General features: G+C 32.9%; 2 protein-coding genes across 2 annotated transcripts; both read left to right on the forward strand.

Moving 5' to 3' along the window:
- The first annotated feature begins 8,107 nt into the window (after positions 1–8,107).
- LOC132721699 (uncharacterized) lies at positions 8,108–20,016 on the forward strand. The gene is made up of 2 exons (XM_060706050.1): positions 8,108–8,436; positions 18,122–20,016. Exon 2 carries the CDS (start codon positions 18,129–18,131, stop codon positions 19,878–19,880), a length of 1,752 nt encoding a protein of 583 aa, XP_060562033.1. The 5' UTR covers positions 8,108–8,436; positions 18,122–18,128; the 3' UTR covers positions 19,881–20,016.
- LOC132721696 (uncharacterized) lies at positions 12,686–14,100 on the forward strand. Its single transcript, XM_060706047.1, has 3 exons — positions 12,686–12,834; positions 13,389–13,448; positions 13,894–14,100. Exons 1-3 carry the CDS (start codon positions 12,784–12,786, stop codon positions 14,083–14,085), a joined length of 303 nt encoding a protein of 100 aa, XP_060562030.1. The 5' UTR covers positions 12,686–12,783; the 3' UTR covers positions 14,086–14,100.
- Positions 20,017–26,695: the final 6,679 nt, after the last annotated feature.

Here is a 26,695-nt window from a genome sequence, read left to right on the forward strand (position 1 = left end):
TCACTTGAAATGGGATTTTTTAGAATAGAAGAAGTTAATTAGTGTTTATTTTGCTCTTATACTAGTAAATACAAAGTAATAAAAGATTTTAATAAGGATATTTTAGGGTAAAGAGTTATTGAGTCTGTTTATCTTAATTTAACTTTTACTTAAAGTCTTTGGTGCTTTTTATGATGAATACTATGTTAACATTTGAAGGAATATTGCAGCAAATTATCTTTAGATTTGATAACTTACTTTTTCACAAAAATAAAATATAGTTAATGTATTTTACAGCTTTATTTTATGAGAAAAATTGATGTTATTTTTAATTTTTATCAAAACCAAAAGTACTGGGTAATGCAGTAGCAGTACCACTTTTTAAGACAGTAATGCAGTACCAGTACCAGTAGTAGCAAAATTTTGTAAGAGTAATTCAGTATCAGTACCAGTACTTGCAAAATCGCTGCAGTACGTACTGCAGTACCAGTACCAGTAATGCAGCTCTGCTCAGGTATCATCCACGAATGTCAGACATAATCCCCTTCGGACAAAATCCCCTTCACCTACCCGGACAAAATCCCCTTCACGGGTGGACATAATCCCCTTCATTTTTTTGCAAGGCTGGACAAAATCCCCTTCACTACCAGGACAAAATCCCCTTGTTTCATAGGTTTCTTAAATGTATTATTACGCTCCATAAAAATTAATGAATAATGTATTATTATACTTCCTAAAAATTTATGAATAATGAACTTTTGTTTTTTTATTTATAATTATGTATCAATAGTTATCCTTTATTTAGTTTAGAAGTTTTCATTAAAATTATGGTAAATTATCAACTGCCTAACACATATTTGATTAGGCAATTTCTTTAATTGTATTAAATTGATTAGTATGAAAAACATTTTTATTAGCCAATAATTGTTTCATTGATTGTATAAGTTGATAATTCTAAATGATATATACTATTCATTGTTACAATTTCTATTGATGAAAGAGTGATAATTTAATCAAACCAAGATCACTGCAATATTTGATTGATTGTTATGAATGCTTTAACAAAGCAATTTTAATGTGATTTAAATGTTGCTAATTGAATGTGCTTTTCTGCTGTAATAATTTCTACTTATTTATACATTAAGATATTTACTACACAGCATAATGCAGTATGTCGCTTTAAAAACCGAAAATTCCTCCGAGGGGGATTTTGTCCTAGGTAGCAATTTTATGAAGGGGATTTTGTCCACTTCAAAATTTCACACATGAAGGGGATTATGTCCACCCATGAAGGGGATTATGTCCGGATATACAAAAATACATGAAGGGGATTTTGTCCGAAGGGGATTATGTCCGTACACCATCATCCACAAATAACCAAAAAAATGTCTTTGTTTAGGAATTGTTTTAGTCATATACCACTGAAAATCAACCTAATCAACCTAACCAGTTTTTCTGGATAACTAACCAGTAATAACAAATTTCTATGCAAGTGATTAACTACTAATCCTGTGTTATATCTGAATCAGTGGTGGGAGAAATAGACTTTTGCAGCTTACTCCGATGCGGACAGCGGACGATGGACTACTGATAATTTTCAGGGGTTTTCTCAAAATAATAATACTGTATATAATTTAAAGTTAAAGGGTAAGTAAATGATAATAAACAATCCAGTTTATAAATTTATGTTAATAGTTCAAACCAATTTCTTACCGTCTGCAAACAAGTCCGGCACGTATTATAGTGTTACTTAATTAACAATTTTGCTGAATGTCTCCGCACTGAGCTTATAGGACGGTCAGACTTAAGTTGGGAAATTGCATGTTCCAGAGTCACCCTGTATGATTTTACATATTATATTTTCTACATTTCGAAGCTCTTGGCCTCGTTTTCGCGACAGTCGGGCAGACGTTTTTTCTGTAATGATGGGATACCTGTTAGGATATATCGTATCTCCTAGTATGTTTAACTTTCAGGGGGGAGGGGGGGGATCAAGTTCATCTCCTGGACTAATATTTGTCACCAGTGCATACGTACTGCTGTGCATCATTTATGTGAGCAAGGAAGCCACTCTCAACACGAACAATTAATCCTGTATTATCTGTATGGTACTGTACAATACAGTAAGGTTATGTAAGGTAAGGTAAAGTGCGGTACGGTCAGGTAATAATATTTATTTACTATATGCTAACTACAGCTATAAACACACACGCACACACATATTTATATATATATATATACCGTGTATTTTAAAGAATGAATTTTACAAAGGCAAGTGAAATAATGAAAATGATTTATATTCATTAAAATGGAAATAAATGTTAAAAATTATGTTTCGGCTATAGAAATAATACAACTCCTGAAAAATAAATGCGATAAAATATCCTAATATACAGTTTTATAAGAATACAATATAAGACTATAAAATAGTGACTGCTGTAAAAATGAATCAATGAATATGTTTCGTTAAAAAAACTTTTCCCTTTGTAGCGATTGACCAACAACCCGAACTTGCTCCAAGATCGGCAACCGTGGATCAACATGCCGGAGAGAACAACACTGGCAGGGGCAGGGGTTGAAAAAGGCCACTAGCAGCACTGATCAGAGAAAAAACCAACTGACATACAACAAGTTCATCACAAAGAAAGTTCCCAAATTATTAAGAGAACTCGGAGTCAGCTCCGATGATGAAAAAAAAAACAACATATAAATGCACCATCTTAGATAAATTATGACAATAAAATGTCATATACATAATTAAGTGTTTTTGTCTTTAATACGCCCATGTATAGATGAGAAAGTTAAATGTTCTGAATTTTGACTCCTCTCAGTTTACAACCATTTTGAGAAATTCCCCGCAAACATTTGTTCGTTATCATATGTCCACTGTCCGCGTCAGAGTAAGCTGCAAAAGTCTAATATGACCATTAGACTCAATTTGAATGACCAGTTGAGGATTGTACCGGGGACCTTTAATTACTAATCTAATGCTTTCCATATTGAGCTAAGTGAGCAGACAACACTTAACCACTGTATTTGCCTTTAACCTGCCGAATATGTTAAATGGACTTTTCCAGCTTCCATTTTTGGAACTGTTCATTATCAATTATGGGGGTATCAGGACAAAAATTTACAATTAAGTCAACCAGCAGACAGCAGTATAGAGCCTGGTCAGACTGCTTGGATATACAGGCTAGTCTGGCTCAATACAAATGGCCAAGGCTTATCAAATTTTGGTTTCAGCAGGGTTAAGGTTTACAGGGTTATACTTTGTTGGTTTAGTTTACACAAATAAATTCAAGTTTGATTGTGTTGGAACCTATTATAAGCTTAATTCAAACATTGTCGAATTCATTCCTGAAACCAACCAGTATTTCAGTAGTTCACTGACTTGCATATATTTTTATTGAAGGCAGTTAACGTCTTAATTTATTTGCTGTAATTATCAGCGAAATTTTGATTTAAATGCATCCTGTGCTATACTATGGTAACTAATGCATAGAGGATATTTGTCTTAAGTTCAGTGTAAGATCAGAATATATTTCACCGAGTGAGCACCAAAAGGTATATTTCACGAGTGGCGCAGCATGCTTTTCGGTGGTTTATAGAAATATATCAGTGATATAAAAACTGGTAATTTCACTGTTTGAAACAGTGAAATTACCACTTTGATAATTTCACTGTTTTGAATTTTAGCCCCTTACGTTGTTTCAGTGAAATATCAGCATGCACAGAACTGGGTACCAACTTAATGACGTGACGTCGTAAATGACATCACGTTGTATTATTATTTGGCGCACTTTTCATTCAGTGTTCGGTTTAAATGTCTTTTTACGTTTTTTGCATATAATAAAAAGAAAATTTATTTAGTTCAGTGTAAGATCGAAATTTCACCTTGTGAACACCAAAAGTTCATATTTCACTCGTGAATTATACCTTTTGGTGCTCACTCGGTGAAATATATTCCGATCTTACACTGAACTAAACAAATATCCTCTATATAATAAGTTAACAAACTCATATGTTGGTATAACATATTAATAACTGAATTCTGTGTGTATTTAATTACAAATGTACATTGCTCATCATTTTACATTGAATAATTGTGACAGTTGTTGTTATGATAACTTACACATTTATGTTTGACCAAGAGACTATTTTTTCACCCAACAAAACAGCACAAGCATGAAAACAATCATTGATTTTAAAAATACTTAAATAATCAATGTTGGAAAATTAACTGACATCATTCTTTACCAACGTCACACTGCTATGAAAATACTTTGTTTAAATTTCATTAAAAATTCATGAAAATTTCAACATGACGTCAACATGTCAAACAATGAAACAGCAAGTTTTAATGTAAATTAGAGACAGGCTGCAGTTCGGACATTTGTTCCCATATTGATTTTGCTTAGAGTAGGTAAAACGAGAATACCAAAAATTACATTTTCTTTTATTGACATAGCAAGGGTGGACAGTTGTACCAAGATCTTACTTTTAAAATGTACCCCACACATTAACAAAGTTAATGAAGGTGACCAAAAGGTGTGCCAAAAGTTATGAAACAAATTGATATTGATTAAAAACTTGCAAAAAAGAAGTTCTACCAATATGTAATTATACATTTTCCCTGTGCGACAAATTTAATTATATTTTTCTTTCAATGCTTTAATGGTACAGTTGTGTCAATTTGATCCCACAGCATCAGATAACCGATTAATTCTGTAACTCTGCTTCTGTATCTTAGGGGATCAATTTTCATGAAGTTGAAATGTCAGTCACAGGTATTCATGAATAAATGGTTTTGTATACTGTAACTGGTGCCAAAGGATATTTGTCAGTATTATCAGCCATGTTTACATGAATACACAAAAAATGTCTAGGATCTAGATAAAAAAAATATTATTCATTGCACTTTCATAATTAGAAATTATTAATTGTTCAGGAATAGTATTAAGTATGTGCCTAAAAATATTGGACCTAATTTCAATATGAGACAGCACTAGAAAAAATAATTATAATATAAAGATATATACATAGATTCAATATTACTGACATAGCAAAGAAAAGCATCTATTACAAATTTCTTGTATCTAATTACATATTTTGCTACAAATTTCAATTACAACTAGCCTACTTGATCAAAAAAAAGCTTTGAGACCAATCCAACAAGCCTCTTAAATTTTCATTTATCTATCTAGAAGTATTAACTTCGTACTTGAGACCGTACACAATTCTTATTTACCTTCATTTATGAAGACTTCATTCTTGAAGGTAAACCATTCTTATCTCCCCTAAATTAGACTTCATACTTCAGGCAGCCAATTACTCATACTTGAGGGCATTCCAGCTTTTTTACCGTTAATAAGACTTCATACTTGACGGTACTCAAAATTCTCATTTACCTAAAAGTAGTCTTCATACTGCACTCTTTTGCAAGTCCTTAAGGTAGACTTTATACTTGAGGATGCGTCATTCTTTAATGCACCCTAAAGTAAACTGTAAAGTTGAATGTGCTCCAATTTCACAATTCCAGTCAATGAGTAATGGTTTCAGTGACACCATTTACAATATAATAGCAAAATGTTGATATGGATGTAGGATTTACAACTTTGCATTTTGGGTGAGACTTAAGTGTTTTTTCTTGAAAATTTTGTTAATGAATATATGTTAGATATGATATATCTTTCATCACAGAGTCAACAATAACATTTGTGTGTAGATTAAGTAGTTTGCGATTACTTGCGGAAGAACAAGTTAATACTTGTTCAAATCCTGAAAGGCTTGAAACATATCGGCCTGCTGACGTATCTATATGTCAAATTTGACTTAAATGTGTAATACCGTTGGGGAGATAATGTACAAAAACTGAAAATTTCATAATATTTTCAAAGTGAAAGGGGCATTACTCTGCAAAAAATCATTGAACTATGACCAAATTCGAACTTGGCCTGCACATTCCCTTAAGGTATCCATGCATATGTCAAATTTGAGTTGAATGTGTAATACTGTTGGGGAGATAATGAACGGAAACTGAAAACAAGTAAGTAAATAAAATATAAAGTTATCAAAAATAATGTTGAAACAAAGAGGAAACCCATTTATAACATTTGCCCATAACATGTTTTCAGTGATCAATATTAAGATCTAGACTATATTGATACATGCCAAAGAGCTATGCTCTTGTCACATGAATACTTTCTGACAATTATATATTCCAAAGCTTTCTGCTGTGGAGTACATGTTCATACCCACTGACATGCCCTTAAAAAAAATTTTTGAAGCACAGATGGTAAATATTTATCTCTATGCAATTGTCAAAGAGTATATATACTGACTGAAAACAACAGTAATTTGGTTTTTTGATAACTAGAAATGTGGCCATAGGACAGAGGTGCCCCACATTCCACTGTTTTGTCAATCTTGTGACTCAGTCAAAATTTGTGGCACATGTGCCACAAGTTGAAAACTAATAATCTTTTTATGGGGCGTCCGTGGCCGAGTGGTAAGCTCCCTTCAAACACTTGCCCCTCACCTCGGTTTCCCGTCAGGGAATATTCTTTCATGAGAAACTATCCAGCTAGCTTCGGAACGTCGGTGGCTCTACTCAGGTACCCGTTCGTGCCTGAAATAATGCACGGACGGGCACACTGAGGTCTTCCTCCAACCATAAAGCTGGAACGTCGCGATATGACTAACTGTGTCGATGTGACGAAAACCCAAAACAAACAAAACTAATAATCTTTTACTAAGTTAAGGGCAAAAACTTTACAAATACTGAATAAATCCACAAGTGAGCCCCAAGGTGCATAAGAACACATACTGACCAACATTCTTGTAAACTTTCAGGCCTACAGGTCAAATACGTTTCGAGCTATGCATGAACAAGTTGAAAATTGCAAATTTATACTAGTAAAGGGCAATAACTCTAACATAACTGAAAAATCCACATGCAAAATCCCAGGTGCATTGCACAGTGATTTTGATCATTATTCCTGTAAAGTTGATTCACTCAAGCACTCAAGGATTTAAATAACACAACATAATGAAACAGTTTTTACTTAATGTCAAGGGCAATTCCTAATACTGGATAAATCACAAGCAAAGGTCACGACTAAGATATGACCAACATTCCAGTATTCATGACTAGATTAAATAAAGATTGATTGTTGATCGGGCCGTCTCACCTACGAAAGTGCAGCATTTATTTCAGTAGGTCCTTATCTCATCAGACTCTAGAGACAGCCATTGAGATACAAGGGAGTCCGGGAACCAGTCCCAGCTCTTATTAAAAGACCCTTTGGTTTTTTTACATGCCCCAGTGTATAGCACTGATACATGCAAGATTACCTGGGTTTCTTACCCATTTAACCTCTATGCATGACACAAGTAGAAATTTTTTGCAAATTTGCACAAGTCAAGAGCAATTAACTCTAACAAAACATATAAATTCACAAGTGAAACCCCAAGAGCACAAAACTAACACATGCTGAGCAACATTCATTAAAGTTTCATGACCCCTATGTCAAATACTTGACATAAGTTCAAAATTTGCAAATTCTTTTTAAGTCATTAGGACAATAACTCAAATACTAAATAAGTAATACACAAAAATAACAGGCCACAGCCTACACATGCTGATCAATATTCCTGTAAAGTTTCATGACTCTAGGTCAAATAATTTTAAGTTACTTGCGACACAAGTTGAAAATTGCAAAATTTTACTAAGTCAAGGGCAATAACTTTCTACAAATACTAAATAAATCCACACGAAAATAACCGGTGCAACAATTGCACATTGCTGATCAATGTTCCTGTCAAAGTTTCATGACCCTAGGCCAAATACTTCTTGAGCTATGTGCGACTAAGTCAAGGGCAATAACTCTGACAAAACAAAATAAATCCATAAGGGAAATTCCAAGGTTCAAAATTAGTCCACCAAAAAACCATCATAAAATTCATAACAATTTAAAGCTGAAAAACATGTTTGTTTGAAATACAAGTCGGGAAGTCTTAATCATTCTGTTTTTCAAAACTGTAATCGAGTGATTTAAAACCCCCTTTATATAATTTTCTCAACACAGTTTATGTCAACATAAAGTTTAAACATTTACACACTGATAAACTAGGGAAGATAACAACTTAACTTTACAGCACAGTGTGAAAGAACAACTTTAAATTTAAAAAATCAGGACTTATTTTTATATTCTGAACAAGTTAAAATACTGATTTAAAAACACAATGCTAAAATGTATTAGTTTCTCACACTACACACTTTATTTACGAAATAAATGAATGATATTTTTCAGGTTTAAACTTGTAACTTTACAATGTAATCAGTGTTATAAAATAAGGAAGTAAATAAGGGAGCAAAATTCCACGTATCCAATATCAACAGCAAAATATTTACATTAGAAAAACCTTGTGAGACAATTTGAGGATTACGATTTAAAGGTACAATATTTTTATTAAATATCTTAATTCCTAATAAAAACTACTCTCTCTCACAACTAGGGAGCATAATTATTTTATAAAGTTGGTTTTTTTTTAAAAAGGAAGTTCAATTAAAATTTACATATATTTTGATACACAAAGTCATGGTATTGAAAAACTTCTGGACTGGGTTATTTTTGCCTTTTAATTATATTTATATTTGAAATCAGACCCGTCAGTGGACAGAGCGCTCCACTTTTCTAATTGTTTTATAATATAATTCAATAAAATCAGGGTTATAATTCTGTAAATGTGATTAGCAGACTCACAAGAATTTGAAGTTTGAAGTGAATACATTTTTCCATTTTATTGGTTATAATATAATTTTAACATCAAATTATCTTTTGAAACTCAAAAATTAGGCACGGCATAGTTACGGTTGGGTCCTATGGATTGAAGAGTTTTTGGTTGGAGCCTGTTTTGGCATAAAAGGTCAATCTCGTCTAAATGTTTAAATTTCAGACCTTTTAGACTTAATAACCCAAAAAATCAAAAACATTCATGATGTGCCCCCAATGCTACTATGAAGAAACTAGGACAATTAAGGCATTATGTTGTATGTCAAATAAAATTGTAACAATTGTCTTCTTGGTGGGTGGGGTGGAAAGGGGGCGGGGCAGTGAGTGAATCTATCCTTGAACCAGGAATATAAGTAAATGATTCACCTTGTTTCATTTAGTTTATACTTCTGAAATATACAGCAGGGTCTAATTTAATTTACCTTTTGACATCACCTTACATGGCCGGATAATCATATTGATATAAAATACTTAAATCAACTAAGTTAATTGATACATTCACTATAATGACATAGCATTAGATAACTAGAAATGTGTCGTCATGCCACGAATGGCCCCGCATGCAGCCAAAATTTCAGATGTTATAATATTTAGTTCAAAGTTTGTTTGCACAAACTATTTTTTTTTTGTTTTAAGTTCAAAAAGCCCTTAAAAATATAGTAAAAACAGAATCCCTAAGAAAGCCAAACACGACAAAAATTGAAAATGTTGCAGGCTCGGTTTGATTGAGCCTGTTCATTGGACGGTACTGGAAAAATGCAAGTAACCGTCCACGCCCCCTAGCACCGGTTTAAGCAGAATTCAACATTTAACACGAAAACGGTGCAATTTAGAATTGAGAAACATCCGCAGATGTTAAAACTAAAACTATTCAATGTTAACACAAACCATTTTTATACAAAGTTCAAGGCACTGAAACTATTCAGTGTTTACCATTTGCAAATTGCATATTTGTAGCCAAAATAATGGCTACATACATTTCAACAAAAGTATGAGTGCTGAAACTGAAAATTCAAAATTCATTTCCAACATTCAAGAAAGATAACTTTGTCCAAAATCATTGAACCAAAACCAAATTCAAACTTGAACTGCTTATTCCTTAGATGTATCTATATGTCAAATTTAAGTTGAATGTGTACAACCACTGGGGAGATAATGAACGGAAACTTAAAATTTCTGGTTGTTTTTCAAGTTCAAGAGGGATAACTCTTTCAGCTATCATCAAACCATGACCAAATTCAAAATTGACCAATTAATTCTTATGACATATCCATATCTTTAATTTGAGTTGAATATGTACAACAGTTGGGGAGATAATGAATGGGAACTTAAAATTTCCATAACTCTACCGAAAATCTCCGAACCATGACAAAATTCGAACATGACCTGTATTTTCTCATGACATATCCATATGTCAAGTTTAATTGAATGTGTAATATCATTGGAGAAATAATGAATGGAAACTGAAAATTACATATTATTTTCAAAGTGTAAGGGGCTTAGTCTAATAAACTCTGCCAAAAATCATCGAACCATGACCAAATTCAAACATGACCTGTATCTTCTCATGACATATCCATATGTCAAATTTAAGTTGAATGTGTAATCCATTGGAGAAATAATGAATGGAAACTGAAAATTTCATATTATTTTCAAAGTAAAAGGGGCATAACTCTGCCAAAATTCATCGAACCATGACCAAATTCAAACTTGACCTGTATTTTCTCATGACATATCTATATGCAAAATTTTAGTTGAATGTGTGCAACTGTCACTAAATTAATGAACGGAAACTGATGATGACGTAATGACAGAATGACGGTACAGAGTAACACTATCTGCTCCAGCCATTATAAGGCGGGGCATAATAAACAATATAATATTCTTCATGATTGCAAAATATACTTTAAATGATTAACATGACATAGTGATTGTACTCCCGTCCCTAGATTTGCCACTACTTGCCAGCTATTTCCACTGAAAAGGGTGGCATTAAGTGTAAAAAAGGTGGCATTAACTGGAAAATGACAAAATTCCACTCTTTTTCCACTGTAGTGGCAAAATTGCCACCAAATGCCACTATCCTTTGGTGGCATTTAGGTGGCATCGAGTGGAAATTTGAACATAGACTTTTTTATGGTGGCAAAAGGGTGGAAATTGGTGAAAAATGAAACTTAGTTTATTTTGAAGGTGGAAAATGAGTGGCTTTTAGTGGAAAAGTGAAACTCTAACTATTTTCTGGGTGGCAAAATAGTGGAAAAAACTTAGAAAATTTTGTGAATAACTTTTAGTCGAAAAGGAAAACTCTTAACTATTTTCTGGGTTGTATAAAAATTGGTGGAAAAAACTGAGAAATCTAATAATTGTGCATTGCAGGGTTTAAGATTTATTTAAGTCAAAGCTCCAAACTGAAATAAATCTGTTTATAGTTTGTACTCTACCAAAGCATCAAGTGAACTTTTATCAAAAAAATATAATTTATTAAGTTGAACAGTTTTAGAAAATTTTATCAGAAAACTCATATTTCTTAAACATACTAGAATTGCCAATGAACACAAATTTCTGATACAAAGTCACTGCCTCACAGTAACGGTATGATAATTCCAGCTGTAAAGTAGCAGGAAAAGACACAGAAATTGGACGTAAAATCACTTTTCCAGGCGTTAAACACATATAATTATGATCAGGAAAAAATTAGAAAAGTATGGGGTTACTTAACTTCCCATTTTTTATGGCAGTACTTTTCTTTAGGGATTGTAAAATTTGACTTTCAAGTCAAAATGTTTATGTTCCATTCTATGCTTGTAAAATAAAATTACGGCTTTTAAAGTGTACTTTGTTCTTTAGTTATAATCTGTACATTAAATAGTTGAAATGTTCTTCTATGCCCAGAAAATGCATATCTTTGCATAAAGTTTGTTGCTTCTTCTATGATATTTAATGTCAATCTTGAATAAAGTTTGACTTTTGTCTTTTCTTCTAATTGACATAATAAATTGTCTCTTCATAATTACTTTAAACTGATATCTGGTGAGTACTAACACTTTTCATGTAATGCTAACAATAATTAAAGTGAAAAATGCAAAGGGCAATAACTCCAAAAGTATGCAAAGAGTTATGGTTCTTAAACACAGCACATTACTCAAAAAGATCTATATCTGTGAAGTTTTTAATTAATATCTCCAGTACTTTTTAAAATGATCAAGACAAAAATTAAGCATAGAGAAGTAAAAAATGACAATAAACCCCAAATCATGCAATAAAAAGTTATGGTTCCTTGGCATTGTAACTTCTCATAAATGAGATTTATAGTTATATGTGGAGTTTAAAATTATTGTCTCTAACATCTTTTGTGCTATGCTTTCAGAGGCTTTAAATCTATTGTAAAAATTAATGTGTGAAAAGTAAATAAGTCATAATGTCTGATAAATTTCTTACAATCAGGATAAGTAACTACTAGCTAGTAAATACTGCATCCTCTAAGATTTAACAACACAGCATACATCTCAGATCTGATAAAACTACTGCCCTCTTATCTAGTAATCTATGAATGGGGGTTAATAGTTTACTCATGCAGACCAGAATGTTCCATTTGATTATTTTGGGAGAGGCAACATTATACATGTTTTATGTAGAATTTGTCTTAAAATAGCATGCTAAATTATCTTTCAAAAGCTTATTTCTACTCAATCTATTTAGGTATTAGATATAGTTATACATTCAAATGAATGTAAAAAATAAAATGATGGGTGCTATGGTTTTTGGAAAATCCCTCACAATTTAAAATTATAATGGACTGTCCATGCAGTTACACCGTTGTAAAGTTTGAATTCAAAGGAATTGAGGTCAGCTAAAGCTTGCAAACACAAAGGAAATTATTGATATAGTAGCAATTCTGGAGATATTTTGTTTAAAATGTAAGAGTGCATATTTTTGATTTCTCAAAGAAAACATTTAAAGTCTTATTAGTGTGGTAAAATAGAAATGAGAAGTTTTAACTGAAGTGTGAATGTGTAGACAAGAAGATAAACAGCAGAATCATTCCCAGTCAAAGTTTCAGGTAAACAACTTTTACATACAATAATTATTGTTATTTATGCAGAAACTGTTTAGTTTTTTGACAGTAAAAATATGAAGTGGTATTGTATAAAATTGAGTTTTATATTTGTTTTGTTTGTAACTTGACTAAAAAGAAAGCTGCATGTACAATGTACATATAAAGAATGTAGGAATATAAAGAATGTTAGGAAGATCTTCATCATTTCTTAAATACAATATGTTAGAAATTTTAAGTTTGAGAAAAAAAATTATAGAAATTAATCAGTAAGTACAATATCATTATGTACAATATTACATCAATCAAACTATAGATAACCTGAGGTACCTATTACTACAACTTTCATGCTATAAACAATTTTCCTTGTGTGTCACATGTGGAGCAGATTAACAGTAACTGATTTATTAGTAAGTTTCATTCCTTCATTGTTGTAATTCAGCTTTCATGGTGCAGTAGATAATTATATAACCATAACTAGACAGTCTAGAGTAACATGCTATTAGGAGAATGACAGTTCATAACAGAAACAGCATTAAATAAGAATTATTATTTTGCAGACACAAAGCAATGAGGAGCAGCCTGGAGCAACACATTTGATCTTCAGTGGCTTTACAAAGGTATCTTGTTAATTCAAAGTTATTTTAGAATTAATAGGAAAGAAGTGTCACAGTACCCAATAAGACACTTTTCAGTTCTTGATAAATATAGCTATTAGTCACTATTTACAAACCTACTTTAATTCAAACTCTTTATGACACTTTAATTTGCATTTACATTTTGTTTTACAAATTTTAGAGTTTTTGTACATTTTAGCTTGAAAATTTTATCAAATATTTATCCTGATGAAGGTGCGTTAAGAACTGAAACTGGAAGATTATTAATTACTCAACCTGCACTGGTGTTGATGTGTTGTATTTCTTTATTTCTTTCTTATTTTACAATTTTAGAGTTGTATACATATACCAAGGTCTTATAAAAGTGTTTCATTTTCTGTCTTTACATATTAGATATTGATAATCATTTTCTGTCTTTACTTTATGGATATTTATAATTATATTTTAGGACCAAGTGATGGCAGAACTGAAGCCATATGCCTCAAAAGAGAAAGGTACAGCAAAGCTCTTCAGAATGCTATTCAATATAGAAGAGATTAAAGGCCGCTCATTGTTTGGTATGAGGAAAGGGAACAGAGAGTCTGACGCCAGACCTTCTTGTGCAGACAAGGCAAAACTTAAGTTCTTGGAAGGTAACTAATGAACTGAATGAAAATATCATTTTGATTCTGCGTATATTTTCTGCCTTGGAGTAAATAAGAAAAGTCTGATTCTTCCACGTCTGCAGTGCTGTTTTTTAAAGTGTTTTAATCATATCTATGCACTCAAATTGAATATAGAAATATCCAATAGTCATATAAAAATGTAAGCTTATGTTTTTAATTATTGTATTAATCATTCATAATTTTTAGCTCATCTGTCACAAAGTGACAGGGTGAGCTTTTGTGATCGCTTTTCGTCCGGCGTCCGTCTGTCCGTCGTCCGTCCGTCCGTAAACTTTTGCTTTAAATGACATCTCCTCATAAACCACTGAGCCAATTTCATCCAAACTTCACAGGAATGTTCCTTTGGTGGTCACCTTTAAAAATTGTTCAAAGAATTTAATTACATGCAGAACTCTGGTTGCCATGGCAACCGAAAGAAAAATCTTTAAATATCTTCTTTTAAACAACCCTAAGAGCTAGAGCTTAGATATTTGGCATGAAACATCTTCTAGTGAGTGTCTACCAAGTTTGTTCAAATTAAAGCCCTGGGGTCAAAATTGGCCCCGCCCCAGGGGGTCATTGATTTTCCCTATATGCATATAGTAAAAACTTAAAAAATCTTCTTTTAAAGAACCAAAAGAGCTAGAGCTAAGATATTTGGCATGAAACATCTTCTAGTGAGTGTCTACCAAGTTTGTTCAAATAAAAGCCCTGGGGTCAAAATTGGCCCCGCCCCAGGGGGTCATTGATTTTCCCTATATGCATATAGTAAAAACTTAAAAAATCTTCTTTTAAAGAACCCAAAGAGCTAGAGCTTAGATATTAAGCATGAAACATCTTCTAGTGAGTGTCTACCAAGTTTGTTCAAATTAAAGCCCTGTGGTCAAAATTGGCCCCACCCCGGGGGGTCATAGATTTTCCCTATATGCATATAGTAAAAACTTAAAAAATCTTCTTTTAAAGAACCCAAAGAGCTAGAGCTTAGATATTTGGCATGAAGCATCTTCTAGTGAATGTCTACCAAGTTTGTTCAAATAAAAGCCCTGGGGTCAAAATTGACCCCGCCCCAGGGGTTCATATATTTTCCCTAAAAGCATATAGTAAAAACTTAAAAACTCTTCTTTTAAAGAACTCAAAGAGCTAGAGCTAAGATATTTAGCATGAAACATGTTCTAATGGGTGTCTACCAAGTTTGTTCAAATAAAAGCCCTGGGGTCAAAACTGGCCCCGCCCGGGGGGGTCATTGATTTTCCTTATATGTGTATAGCAAAAACTTAAAAATCTTCTTTGAAAAAACCCAAATAGCTAGTTTAGATATTAAGCATGAAACATCTTTAAGTATATAAGTGTGTTCAAATAAAAGCCCGGGGGTCAAAACTGGCCCTGCCCCAGGGGTGTCATTGTTTTTAACTATATGTGTATAGTAAAAACTTTAAAAATAATCTCTTAAAAACCCAATGAGCTAGAACTTAGATGTTTAGCATGAAACATCTTCTTATGGGTGTCTACCAAGTCTGTTCAAATAAACAAATAAAAGCCCTTGGGTAAAAATTGGCCCGGGGGTGGGGGGGGGGCCTATATACAGGTGAGCGACCTCAGGGCCATCATGGCCCTCTTGTTTTTGTTTTAGATTGTGCGCTCGAAAAGTTGCCGACAACCTAAAGGACTGAACTCAAACCGTCCAGGAATAGCAAGATAAACTGAAGAAAATAAATGGACTAATGTTTTGCTATTTTTTGAGACAATATATAATTTCATATGGAAACATTAAAAAGGATTATCTTTAAAATTTGTTTGTTTCCAATTTTGGGTACAGGGTGACTTTCAAGCAGTTTCCAGCTATTGCCACCCACAAGGTGGAAAATTTCTGAAAGGGTGAAAATAGGTGGCATTTAGTTGAAACTGAATTTGCCACTATCTGGTGGCAAAATGGTGGAAAAGTGTCTAAATACTCCACCAATTTTCCACCCTTATGGTGGCAAAAGGTGGAAATAAGTGGCATTTGGTGGAAAATAAGTTTGCCACTCAATGGTGGCATAATGGTGGAAATTTGTCTAAATACTCCACCAATTTTCCACCATTATGGTGGCAATAAGTGGAAACAAGTGGCATCTAGTGGAAAATGAGTTTGCCACCCTAAGGTGGCATAATGGTGGCATTATGGTGAAAGTTTGTTTAAATACTCCACCAATTTTCCACTCATTGGTGGCATTTAGTGTAAAAAAGGTGGAATTAACTGGAAAATTATATAACATCAGTCCTGCTCAAATTTTTCACCATTTTCATGATTTAGGTGGCGTTTTGGTGGCGTTTTGGTGGCATTATATGTGGAAAATTGTCTAAATACTCCACCATTGAAAAGGGTGGCATTTTAGTGGCAAATCTAGGGACGGGCTGTTCGAGTAAACCATTTTTTACGTTAAAAATATTTTACAAAAACAGTATTAAATGAAGATAAACATAATACATTGATGCCCGCACCATCCACTGTTTGTCAGTCTTTGGAAGACAAGGACAACAGATGATACCATGGCAGATAAAGGCAAATGTAGATCACACCTACATATAGAGGCGGCATACAGAAAAGCTTTTAATAACAAGAAATGTCGAACCACACATATGCCCCACTTTCTAGCCCTTGACTCATACTATTGGTAATTTTGATTTAGGAACTTGCCATAAATGGGTACCTGAAAGTGTTCAGCTAAGGAATAAAGAAAAATAATGACCTACTAGTTATAAACAATCAGTATGTGAAATATAAAGACCTTGACCTTTGAACTAGTGACCACATTATGACTAATCAATATGAGAAATATGAAGACTTTGTAATAAAAAGTTTTCAAGGTAATCAGTGGAAACTATTCTTAAATTTAAGGTCGCTTTGACCTTGACCTTTCAACTAGTGAGCCTAAAATCTATAGGGGTCATTAACTAAATATGACCAATCAATATGTGAAATATGAAGATTTTGTAATAGATAATTCTCAAGATAATTAGCTGAAACCATTCTAGCTTTTTTTTAAGGCACTTGTGGCATTGACCTTTGACCTATTGACCCCAAATAGGGGTAATTTACAAGTTATGAATAATCAGTTGGTTAAATATGAAGACTTTGTGATTTTGTTTTAATTTGTTTGTTTCATTTTACGCCTTTTCCCAACAGTATTTCAGTCATATAGGCAGGTAGTTTCCTAACCATCGTTCCTGGAGAGTTACACCAGTACTAGACTACCTTCCTCCGCGCTAAACTACCAAAGCATCTCCCGGGGATCTAACCCACGCCAGAGAGGTAACTGGATTAGGAGTCATTGACTCTAACCCCTCGACCACGGAGGCGGTTAAGACTTTGTGATAAATAGCTTTCAAGATAATGAGTGGAAACCATTCTGACATTTAAGGCCCCTGTGACCTTGACCTTTGACCTAGTAATCCCAAAATCAAAAGGGGTCATCTACTAGTTATGACCAATCAGTATATGTAATATGAAGATTTTGTGATAAAAAGTTGAAACCATGTGGTCTACTGACAGACAGACAGACCAATCAAATAGCAAAACAATATACCCACTCTTCTTGGGGGCATAATTATATACCATAACATCAACTTTCATCACAAATAAAACAAGTCAAAAATATAAAATGAACAATGTATATTTCCTTGAATATTTTCCCAACAAAAATCCACAAAAAATCATTTAAGTAAGTATAAACTAGACTTTATCTTTGTGTCAAATCATCGATGAATCTCGAGTTTTATGGTTTTGAAAACATTCAATACATAGTAATCTATAGATATTATCAAGAACTTGGCAAATGAGGGTTTTTCCCAGCTAATCCGTTGGTACATACAAACTTTTACCGTTGTAGTTTTATGGTATACTACTCAACACAATAGATTAGTCAACCTGATGAGCTTATTTTCAAAGCTGTAACTGTAAAAGTTTGTTTGTACCTACGGAATAGCTGGGAAAACCCATAATATTCTTAATTCAGGAGTCTATATTATTATATATATTATAATACTTTTCAGGTAAAACATGGCAGTCCCAGGAAAGAAAGCATCAAAACAATTTTCATCATCAACAGCATCCATGGCATCAGATGAAGATCTTCAAATTTACTGCCAGCCTTGTGACGAGGAAGGAACTAGACTACCTGCCCATGGTTACTGCACTGACTGCAAGGAACACCTTTGTAAGACATGCTTTACAGCCCATAAAATAAGTAGGCTTTCCAAACATCATAAACTTCAGGATGCTACGAAAATGCCTAAAGTTTTGCAGCAACCCTCAACACATACCCATACAGGTCAGTCTAATTTCTTGACAACACCCTGTCTCAAACATCCACAAGAAATGATCAAGTTCTACTGTCATGATCATGTAGAATTACTCTGCAGTGTTTGTGTTACCCTTGAACATCAAGCTACTTCCTGCAATGTCAACTATATACCAGATATTTCTGGTGATATAATAGACAGCAAAGAATATCAAGTTATCTTGAATGCAGTAAATACCACTTCTGACAAATTTCAACAGATATTAAAAGATGTCAAGGACATGACATACAAATCAAACAGCTCTCTCAAAGATGCATTAGTTGACATTAAAAAGTTCCGCCAAGAAATCAACCTAAGACTAGATGTACTTGAGAGACAGAATGTAGATGCAGCTAAAGTCATAGAACAAGAAAACAACAAACATCTGAAAGCAGTAGAAACAACATGTGAAGAGATTACCAAATCTCTGAAGATATCATCAGACAAAATCAAACAGCTCAACACAACAAAACAAGGCGACAAACTTTTCATTGATTTAAAACTTGCAGAGAATAAAATCAAAGTTATGAAGGAAAAACTACTAACACTGTCATCATTTGATATCAAAGAGTACAACTTTCAATCAAATGATGTAATATCAAATCTGTTCAAAACAAAGAAGTCACTGGGTACATTGACACACAAAACTTTAAATACAGAATCTCACTCTGTACAAATAAAGTCTAGACAATCTTCACATGAGGGAAAGATCTGTGTGAAGACATCAAAAGATGAATTTAGCTGCTGTATAACAGGAATGACTCTGCTGACTCCTGATCTTCTTATCATCACTGACTACAATAACAAAGCTGTAAAGATGGTGGATACCAGCAGTCAATCTGTGTCTGATCAACTACAACTAGATGATGGACCATGGGATATCACCACAGTAACCAGTACTGAACTTGCTGTCACACTTCCTGACAAACAAACAATACAATTTATATCAATCTCATCAAACAAACTCATAAAGAAGCACACTGTGAAGGTTGATGGAGACTGTCATGGTATAAGCTGTTACCAAGATAAACTTGTTGTGTCATTCCGATATCCTGCAAAACTTCAGATCCTTGACCTGAATGGCGCAATACAAACAACAATTGATAAAAATAATATTTTCAAAGAGCCAGGGTATATCACATGTAACAGAAGTTCTATCTATGTATCTGACTGGGACATGAAGACAGTCACAAGATTAAACTGGCAAGGTGATGTGATCGGTAGTTTTAGTGGTATGAGTGATCCTAGGGGAATGTCACTGTCAGATGATGGTACTGTCTTTGTGTGTGACTGGGACAGAAAAGTTATAGAAGAGATAACAGGAGACTGTTCGACAGGAAAGGTGGTGTTGAAGGATCTGAAAAATCCATATGCTGTATGCTGGTGTGGAGAAACAAAGAAGCTGTATTATAGTACTGTGAAAAATGTTGAGAAATATGACAACTTTCTCCACATCTATAAACTATCATAAACATGGGCAAAATGTTAAGATATTTTGACTATATATCTACACACATACTATTTATGCTTAGATGGGCACTTAAATCCAATATAGCAATTCTTTTCTATTTAGTCTTGTTAAAAAAGAATAAATGAATGTAATCAGATTTAAGCTTATTAACTAAGGCAATGTTTAATTACTGTGTTACCCCCAAGAGTTATGAACATTGTCACATAAAATGTAATTGATGATAAGGAATAAGTATTTGAAGTTTGAGGTAGATACCTTTAAAAATAAAAAAGTTATAATAAAAAAAAACATTTTTCTAGTAAAAAAAATCTAAGTTTATGGGGAGATAATTCTTGCAATATTGGTGCTAGAGTTATGAACCTTGTCACATAAGATGTGGATGATGATAACGTAAATATATTTGAAGTATGAAGATGATCCCTTTAGAAATAAATAAGTAACAGAAAAAAATAATATTTTTTATGGAAAATTCTAAGTTCAAAGGGAGATAAATCTGAAAATATTGGTGCTAGAGTTATGAACCTTGTCACATAAGATGTGGATGATGATAACGTAAGTATATTTGAAGTATGAGGTTGATCCCTTAAGAAATAAAGAAGAAACAGTAAGAAATAGTACTTTTTGAGGAAAATTTTAAGTTCAAGGGGAGATAAATCTGAAAATATTGGTGCTAGAGTTATGAACCTTGTCACATAAGATGGAGATGATGATAAGGTACATATATTTGAAGTATGAGGTTGATCCCTTAAGAAATAAAGAAGTAACAGTAAAATATAGTATTTTTTAAGGAAAATTCTAAGTTCAAAGGGAGATAAATCTGAAAATATTGGCGCTTAAAAGAGTTATGAACCTTGTCACATAAGATGTGGTTGATGATAAGGAACATATATTTGAAGTTTGAAGTTGATACCTTAAGAAATGACAAAGTTATAGTGAAAAATATTTTACTGCACCAAAACTTTAATCTAAAATCTGGACGCGGACGCAGACGCCGACGCCGGGGCGAGTAGGACAGCTCTCCATATACTTCGTATAGTCGAGCTAAAAATTTATATTTATTTTTATTGCTGATTCTAATAAATCAAAATCAAAAGGCTCATGTACCATCCACAAATAACCAGAAAAAAATGTGTTTGTTTAGGAATTGTTTTAGTCATATACCACTGAAAATCAACATAAAAGTGAATATACCTTACCTGAGCTTTTCTGGATAACTTTAACCAGTAATAACCAATTTCTATACAAGTGATTAACTACTAATCCTATGTTATATCTGAATCAGTGGTACAAGAAATATGACCATTAGACTCAATTTGAATGACCAGTTGTCATGGAGAAATTACTCCTCCCCTGAGGATGGCACCGGGGACCTTTAATTATACTTATCTGATGCTTTCCATATGGAGCTAAGTGAGCAGACAAAACTTAACCAATGTTTTAACCCTTTAACCTGCTTAATTTGTATAATGGACTTTTCCAGCTTCCATTTTTCGAACTGTTCATTATTAATTATGGGGGTATCGGGGCAAAAATTTACAATTAAGTCACCCAGCAAACAGCAGTTACATAGAGCCTGGTCAGACTGCTTGGATATACAGGCTGGCCTGGCTCAATACAAGTGGCCAAGGCTTATCAAATTTGGTTTCAGCAGGGTTAATGTTTACAGGGTTATAATTTGTTGGTTTAGTTTACACAAATAAATTCAAGTTTGATTGTGTTGGAAGCTATTATAAGCTTATTCAAACATTGTCAAATTCATTCCTGAAACCAACCAGTATTTCAGTAGTTCACTGACTTGCATATATTTTTTATTGAAGGCAGTTAACGTCTTAATTTATTATGCTGTAATTATCAGCGAAATTTTGATTTAAATGCATCCTGTGCTATACTATGGTAACTAATGCATAGAGGATATTTGTCTTAAGTTCAGTGTAAGATCGGAATATATTTCACCGAGTGAGCACCAAAAGGTATATTTCACGAGTGGCGCAGCATGCTTTTCGGTGGTTTATAGAAATATATCAGTGATATAAAAACTGGTAATTTCACTGTTTGAAACAGTGAAATTACCACTTTGATAATTTCACTGTTTTGAATTTTAGCCCCTTACGTTGTTTCAGTGAAATATCAGCATGCACAGAACTGGGTACCAACTTAATGACGTGACGTCGTAAATCTTCACATGAGGGAAAAATCTGTGTGAAGACATCAAAAGATAAAGACAACCGTTATTGCTGGATAACAGGAATGACTCTGCTGTCTCCTGATCTTCTTATCATCACTGACTGCAAAAACAATGCTGTAAAGATGGTGGATACCAGCAGTCAATCTGTGTCTGATCAACTACAACTAGATGCTGTACCATTGGATATCACCCCAGTAGCCAGTACTGACCTTGCTGCCACACTTCCTTTCATAAAAACAATACAATTTATATCAATCTCATCAAACAAACTCATAAAGAAACACACTGTGAAGGTTGATGGAGACTGTAATGGTATAAGCGGTTACCAAAATAAACTTGTTGTGTCATTCCTTGATCCTGCAAAACTTCAGATCCTTGATATGAATGGCACTATACTGACAACAATTGATGGAAAAAATATTTTCAAAGTTCCATATTATATCACATGTAACAGAAGTTCAATCTATGTATCTGACTGGGACATGGAGACAGTAACAAGAGTAAACTGGCAAGGTGATGTGACAGGTAGTTATAGTGGTATGAGTGATCCTAGAGGAATGTCACTGTCAGATGATGGTACTGTCTTTGTGTGTGACCGGGACAGAAATGTTATAGAAGAGATATCAGGAGATTGCTCTACAGGAAATGTGGTGTTGAAGAATCTGAAAAGTCCATATGCTGTATGCTGGTGTGTAGAAACAAAAAAGCTGTATTACAGTAATCGGCGAAATTTTAATGACATAGATAACAACTTTCTTCACACCTTTAAACTATCATAAACATGAGCAAAATGTTAAGATGATTTGACTATATCTACACACATACAATATATGCTTAGATGGGCACTTAAATCCAATATAGCAATACTTTTCTATTTAGTGTTTTTAAAAAAAGAATAAATGAATGTAAGCAGATTTAAGTTTATTAACTAAGGCAATGTTTAATTACTCTGGTCCTGTGGTATGGAACAACATACCAATACATGTTCGAAATTCTGTCCCTGAGGAAATTTCAAGCCTCCTATATCCAATGGCAATTTTCAAACTAATCGAATGTACATATTGTTTCCAAAAACAACAATTCAATGTATAAAATAAAAAGTATAATAAAAACTGTTATTAGAACAGCCCTATATAAATGTCTAATTCTTCAACATTGATCTACTTTTTTGTACTTTCCATGCTGAAGTTATGAAAATGTCACTTCTCTATGTAAGAAGAAAAAATGTTTACTTATTTATTGTATTGATATGATGTTTATAATGTACATATTTTGTTGTCTAAATGTTGATTGTGATTGTATTTTATGTTGTTTTGTATATACTGAGGCCCGCTTGGAAGATCGGGAAACTGAATGTGTTAGCCTCATTAAAAAAAGTCGTTACTTACTTACTTACTAATTACTGTGTACCCCAAAGTCCCCATATTAAATGCTTTTCACAAATTTTTTTTTTTTTATTGCCGATTCTAATAAATCAAAATCAAAAGACTCAGGTACCATCCACAAGTAACCAGAAAAATGTCTTTGTTTAGGAATTGTTTTAGTCATATACCATTGAAAATCAACCTAACCAGCCTTTCTGGATAACTAATCAGTTATAATCAATTTCTATGAAAGTGATTAACTACTAATCCTATGATATATTTGAATCAGTGGTGGGAGAAATATGACCATTAGACTCAATTTGAGTGACCAGTTGTCATTGAGAAATAACGCCTCCCCTGGGGATGGCACCGGGGACCTTTAATTACTAATCTGATGCTTTCCATATGGAGCTTAGTGAGCAGACAACACTTAACCAATGTTTTAACCCTTTAACCTGCTGAATTAGTATAATGGACTTTTCCAGCTTCCATTTTTCGAACTGTTCATTATCAATTATGGGGATATCAGGACAAAAATTTACAAGTAAGTCACCCAGCAGACAGCAGTATAGAGCCTGGCCAGACTGCTTGGATATACAGGCTGGTCTGGCTCTATACAAGTTGCTAAAGGCTTATCAAATTTTGGTTTCAGCAGGGTAAAGGTATACAGGGTTATAATTTGTTGGTTTAGTTTACACAAATAAATTCAAGTTTGATTGTGTTGGAAGCTATTATAAGCTTATTCAAACATTGTCAAATTCATTCCTGAAACCAACCAGTATTTCAGTAGTTCACTGACTTGCATATATTTTTATTGAAGGCAGTTAACGTCTTAATTTATTTGCTGTAATATCAGCGAAATTTTGATTTAAATGCATCCTGTGCTATACTATGGTAACTAATGCATAAGTATAATAAGTTAACAAACTCATATGTTGGTATAACATATTAATAACTGAATTCTGTGTGTATTTAATTACAAATGAACATTGCTCATCATTTTACATTGAATAATTGTGACAGTTGTTGTTATAATAACTTACACAATGTATGACCAAGATACTATTTTTTCAACCAACAAAACGGCACAAGCATGAAAACAATCATTGATTCTAAAAATTCTTAAATAATCAATGTTGGAAAATGAACTGACATCATTCTTTACCAACGTCACACTGCTATGAAAATACTTTGTTTACATTTCATTAAAAATTAATGAAAATTTCAACATGACGTAAACATGTCAAACAATGAAACAGCAAGTTTTAATGTAAATTAGAGACAGGCTGCAGTTCGGACATTTGTTCCCATATTGATTTTGCTTAGTGTAGGTAAAACGAGAATATGAAAAATTACATTTTCTTTCATTGACATAGCAAGGGTGGACAGTTGATGTACCAAGATCTTACTTTAAAATGTACCCGGATACATTAACAAAGTAAATTAAGGTGACCGAATGGTGTGCCAAAAGTTATGAAACAAATTTATATTGATTAAAAACTTGCAAAAAAGAAGTTCTACTAATATGTAATTATACATTTTCCCTATCACCTATTAATTCTGTAACTCTGCTTAGCCTTAGGGGATCAATTTTCATGTAGTTGAAAAGTCAGTCACAGGTATCCATGAATTAATGGTTTTGTACACTGTAACTGGTGCCAAAGGATTTTTGTCAGTATTATCAGCCATGTTTACATGAATACACAAAAAATGTCTAGGATCTAGATATAAAAAAAATATTATTCATTGCACTTTCAGAATTAGAAATTATTAATTGTTCAGGAATAGTATTCAGTATGTGCCTAAAAATATTGGACCTAATTTCAATATGAGACAGCACTAGAAAAAATAATTATAATATAAAGATATATACAATATTAAGATTCAATATTACTGACATAGCAAAGAAAAGCAGCTATTACAAATTTCTTGTATCTAATTATTGTAATTATAACCACTTTAATAAAAAGGTTTATAAATATTATCATAAAGCATAATTGTAAGAGATGGTATTTTCTATATCGGATGCTGTAGTATCCAATATATTTATCATATCATAAATATCATTTATATCATAGATAAACATACATCTTAAACCAATTTAAAAAAAACTCAAATTGTCAGCCACTTCCAATCCATCCTTTTTGGTTTGGTCAGCAAGTGTACATGTATACAGCTCAGTTTAAAATTCTCTAAGTTCTAGCACTTAAATTTATATATAACACTAAAGAAATACATATTTTGCTACAAATTTCAATTAAAACTAGTATTTGATAAAAAAAAAAGCTTTGATAACAGATCAGCAGACCAGTCCAACACTAAGCCTCTTAAATTTTCATTTATCTATCTAGAAGTAAACTTCATACTTGAGACCGTACTCAATTCTTATTTACCTTCATTTATGAAGTCTTCATACTTGAAGGTAAACCATTCTTATCTCCCCTAAATTAGACTTCATACTTCAGGGAGCACATTACTCATACTTGAGGGTACTCCAGCTTTTTTTTACCCTTAATATACTTCATACTTGACAGTGCTCAATTCTCATTTACCTAAAAATAGTCTTCATACTGCACTCTTTTGCAAGTCCTTAAGGTAGACTTTATACTTGAGGATGTTGATATATTCTTTAATGCACCCTAAAGTAAACTGTAAAGTTGAATGTGCTCCAAACTCTTTAGTTTTCAGTTAAGCCTAAAAGGACAATGTACTCTAAAAGTATACTGTATATATTATGTACTTGTCAAGGCACTCTATTCCTATCTACCCTAAAGTAAGCTGTGTACTTGAGGGTTGTCATTTCTTAAATGGACCCTAAAGTAGACCTTTTACTAGAGTAGCGGGTGTTGCATTCTTCTCTACCCTAAAGAAGACTTCTCTTATGTAGGACAGGTCAAATTCTCTTGCATTTATTGAAAAAATACTAAAAATAATCAACACTGTATACATATATTTCACACTCTAGCATACTAGTACTCTATCTAAAAATTCATAATATTCATAATCTATCATACATGCAATTATAAAGATGTTTCCATGTATAAAGTTTATTTACATTACATAAGTATGTATATATAGGATCATACATGAGTTGTCATTTCGAATATGTATATAAATATACATGTACTTTATTTATATTAAACAAGTCCAGGAAAAAGTTACCAACAATAATATAATTATATTATACAATCATGTGGCTCAAGCTGAAGCATAATAACATTTCCGAGTGAGACTAAAAAACGATTGGAACACCACACTCATGAAAT

Source organism: Ruditapes philippinarum, unplaced genomic scaffold, assembly GCF_026571515.1.
Source record: "Ruditapes philippinarum isolate M1 unplaced genomic scaffold, ASM2657151v2 ctg9461_1_1_1_1, whole genome shotgun sequence".
In the NCBI taxonomy this organism is placed as follows: Eukaryota; Metazoa; Mollusca; class Bivalvia; order Venerida; family Veneridae; genus Ruditapes; species Ruditapes philippinarum.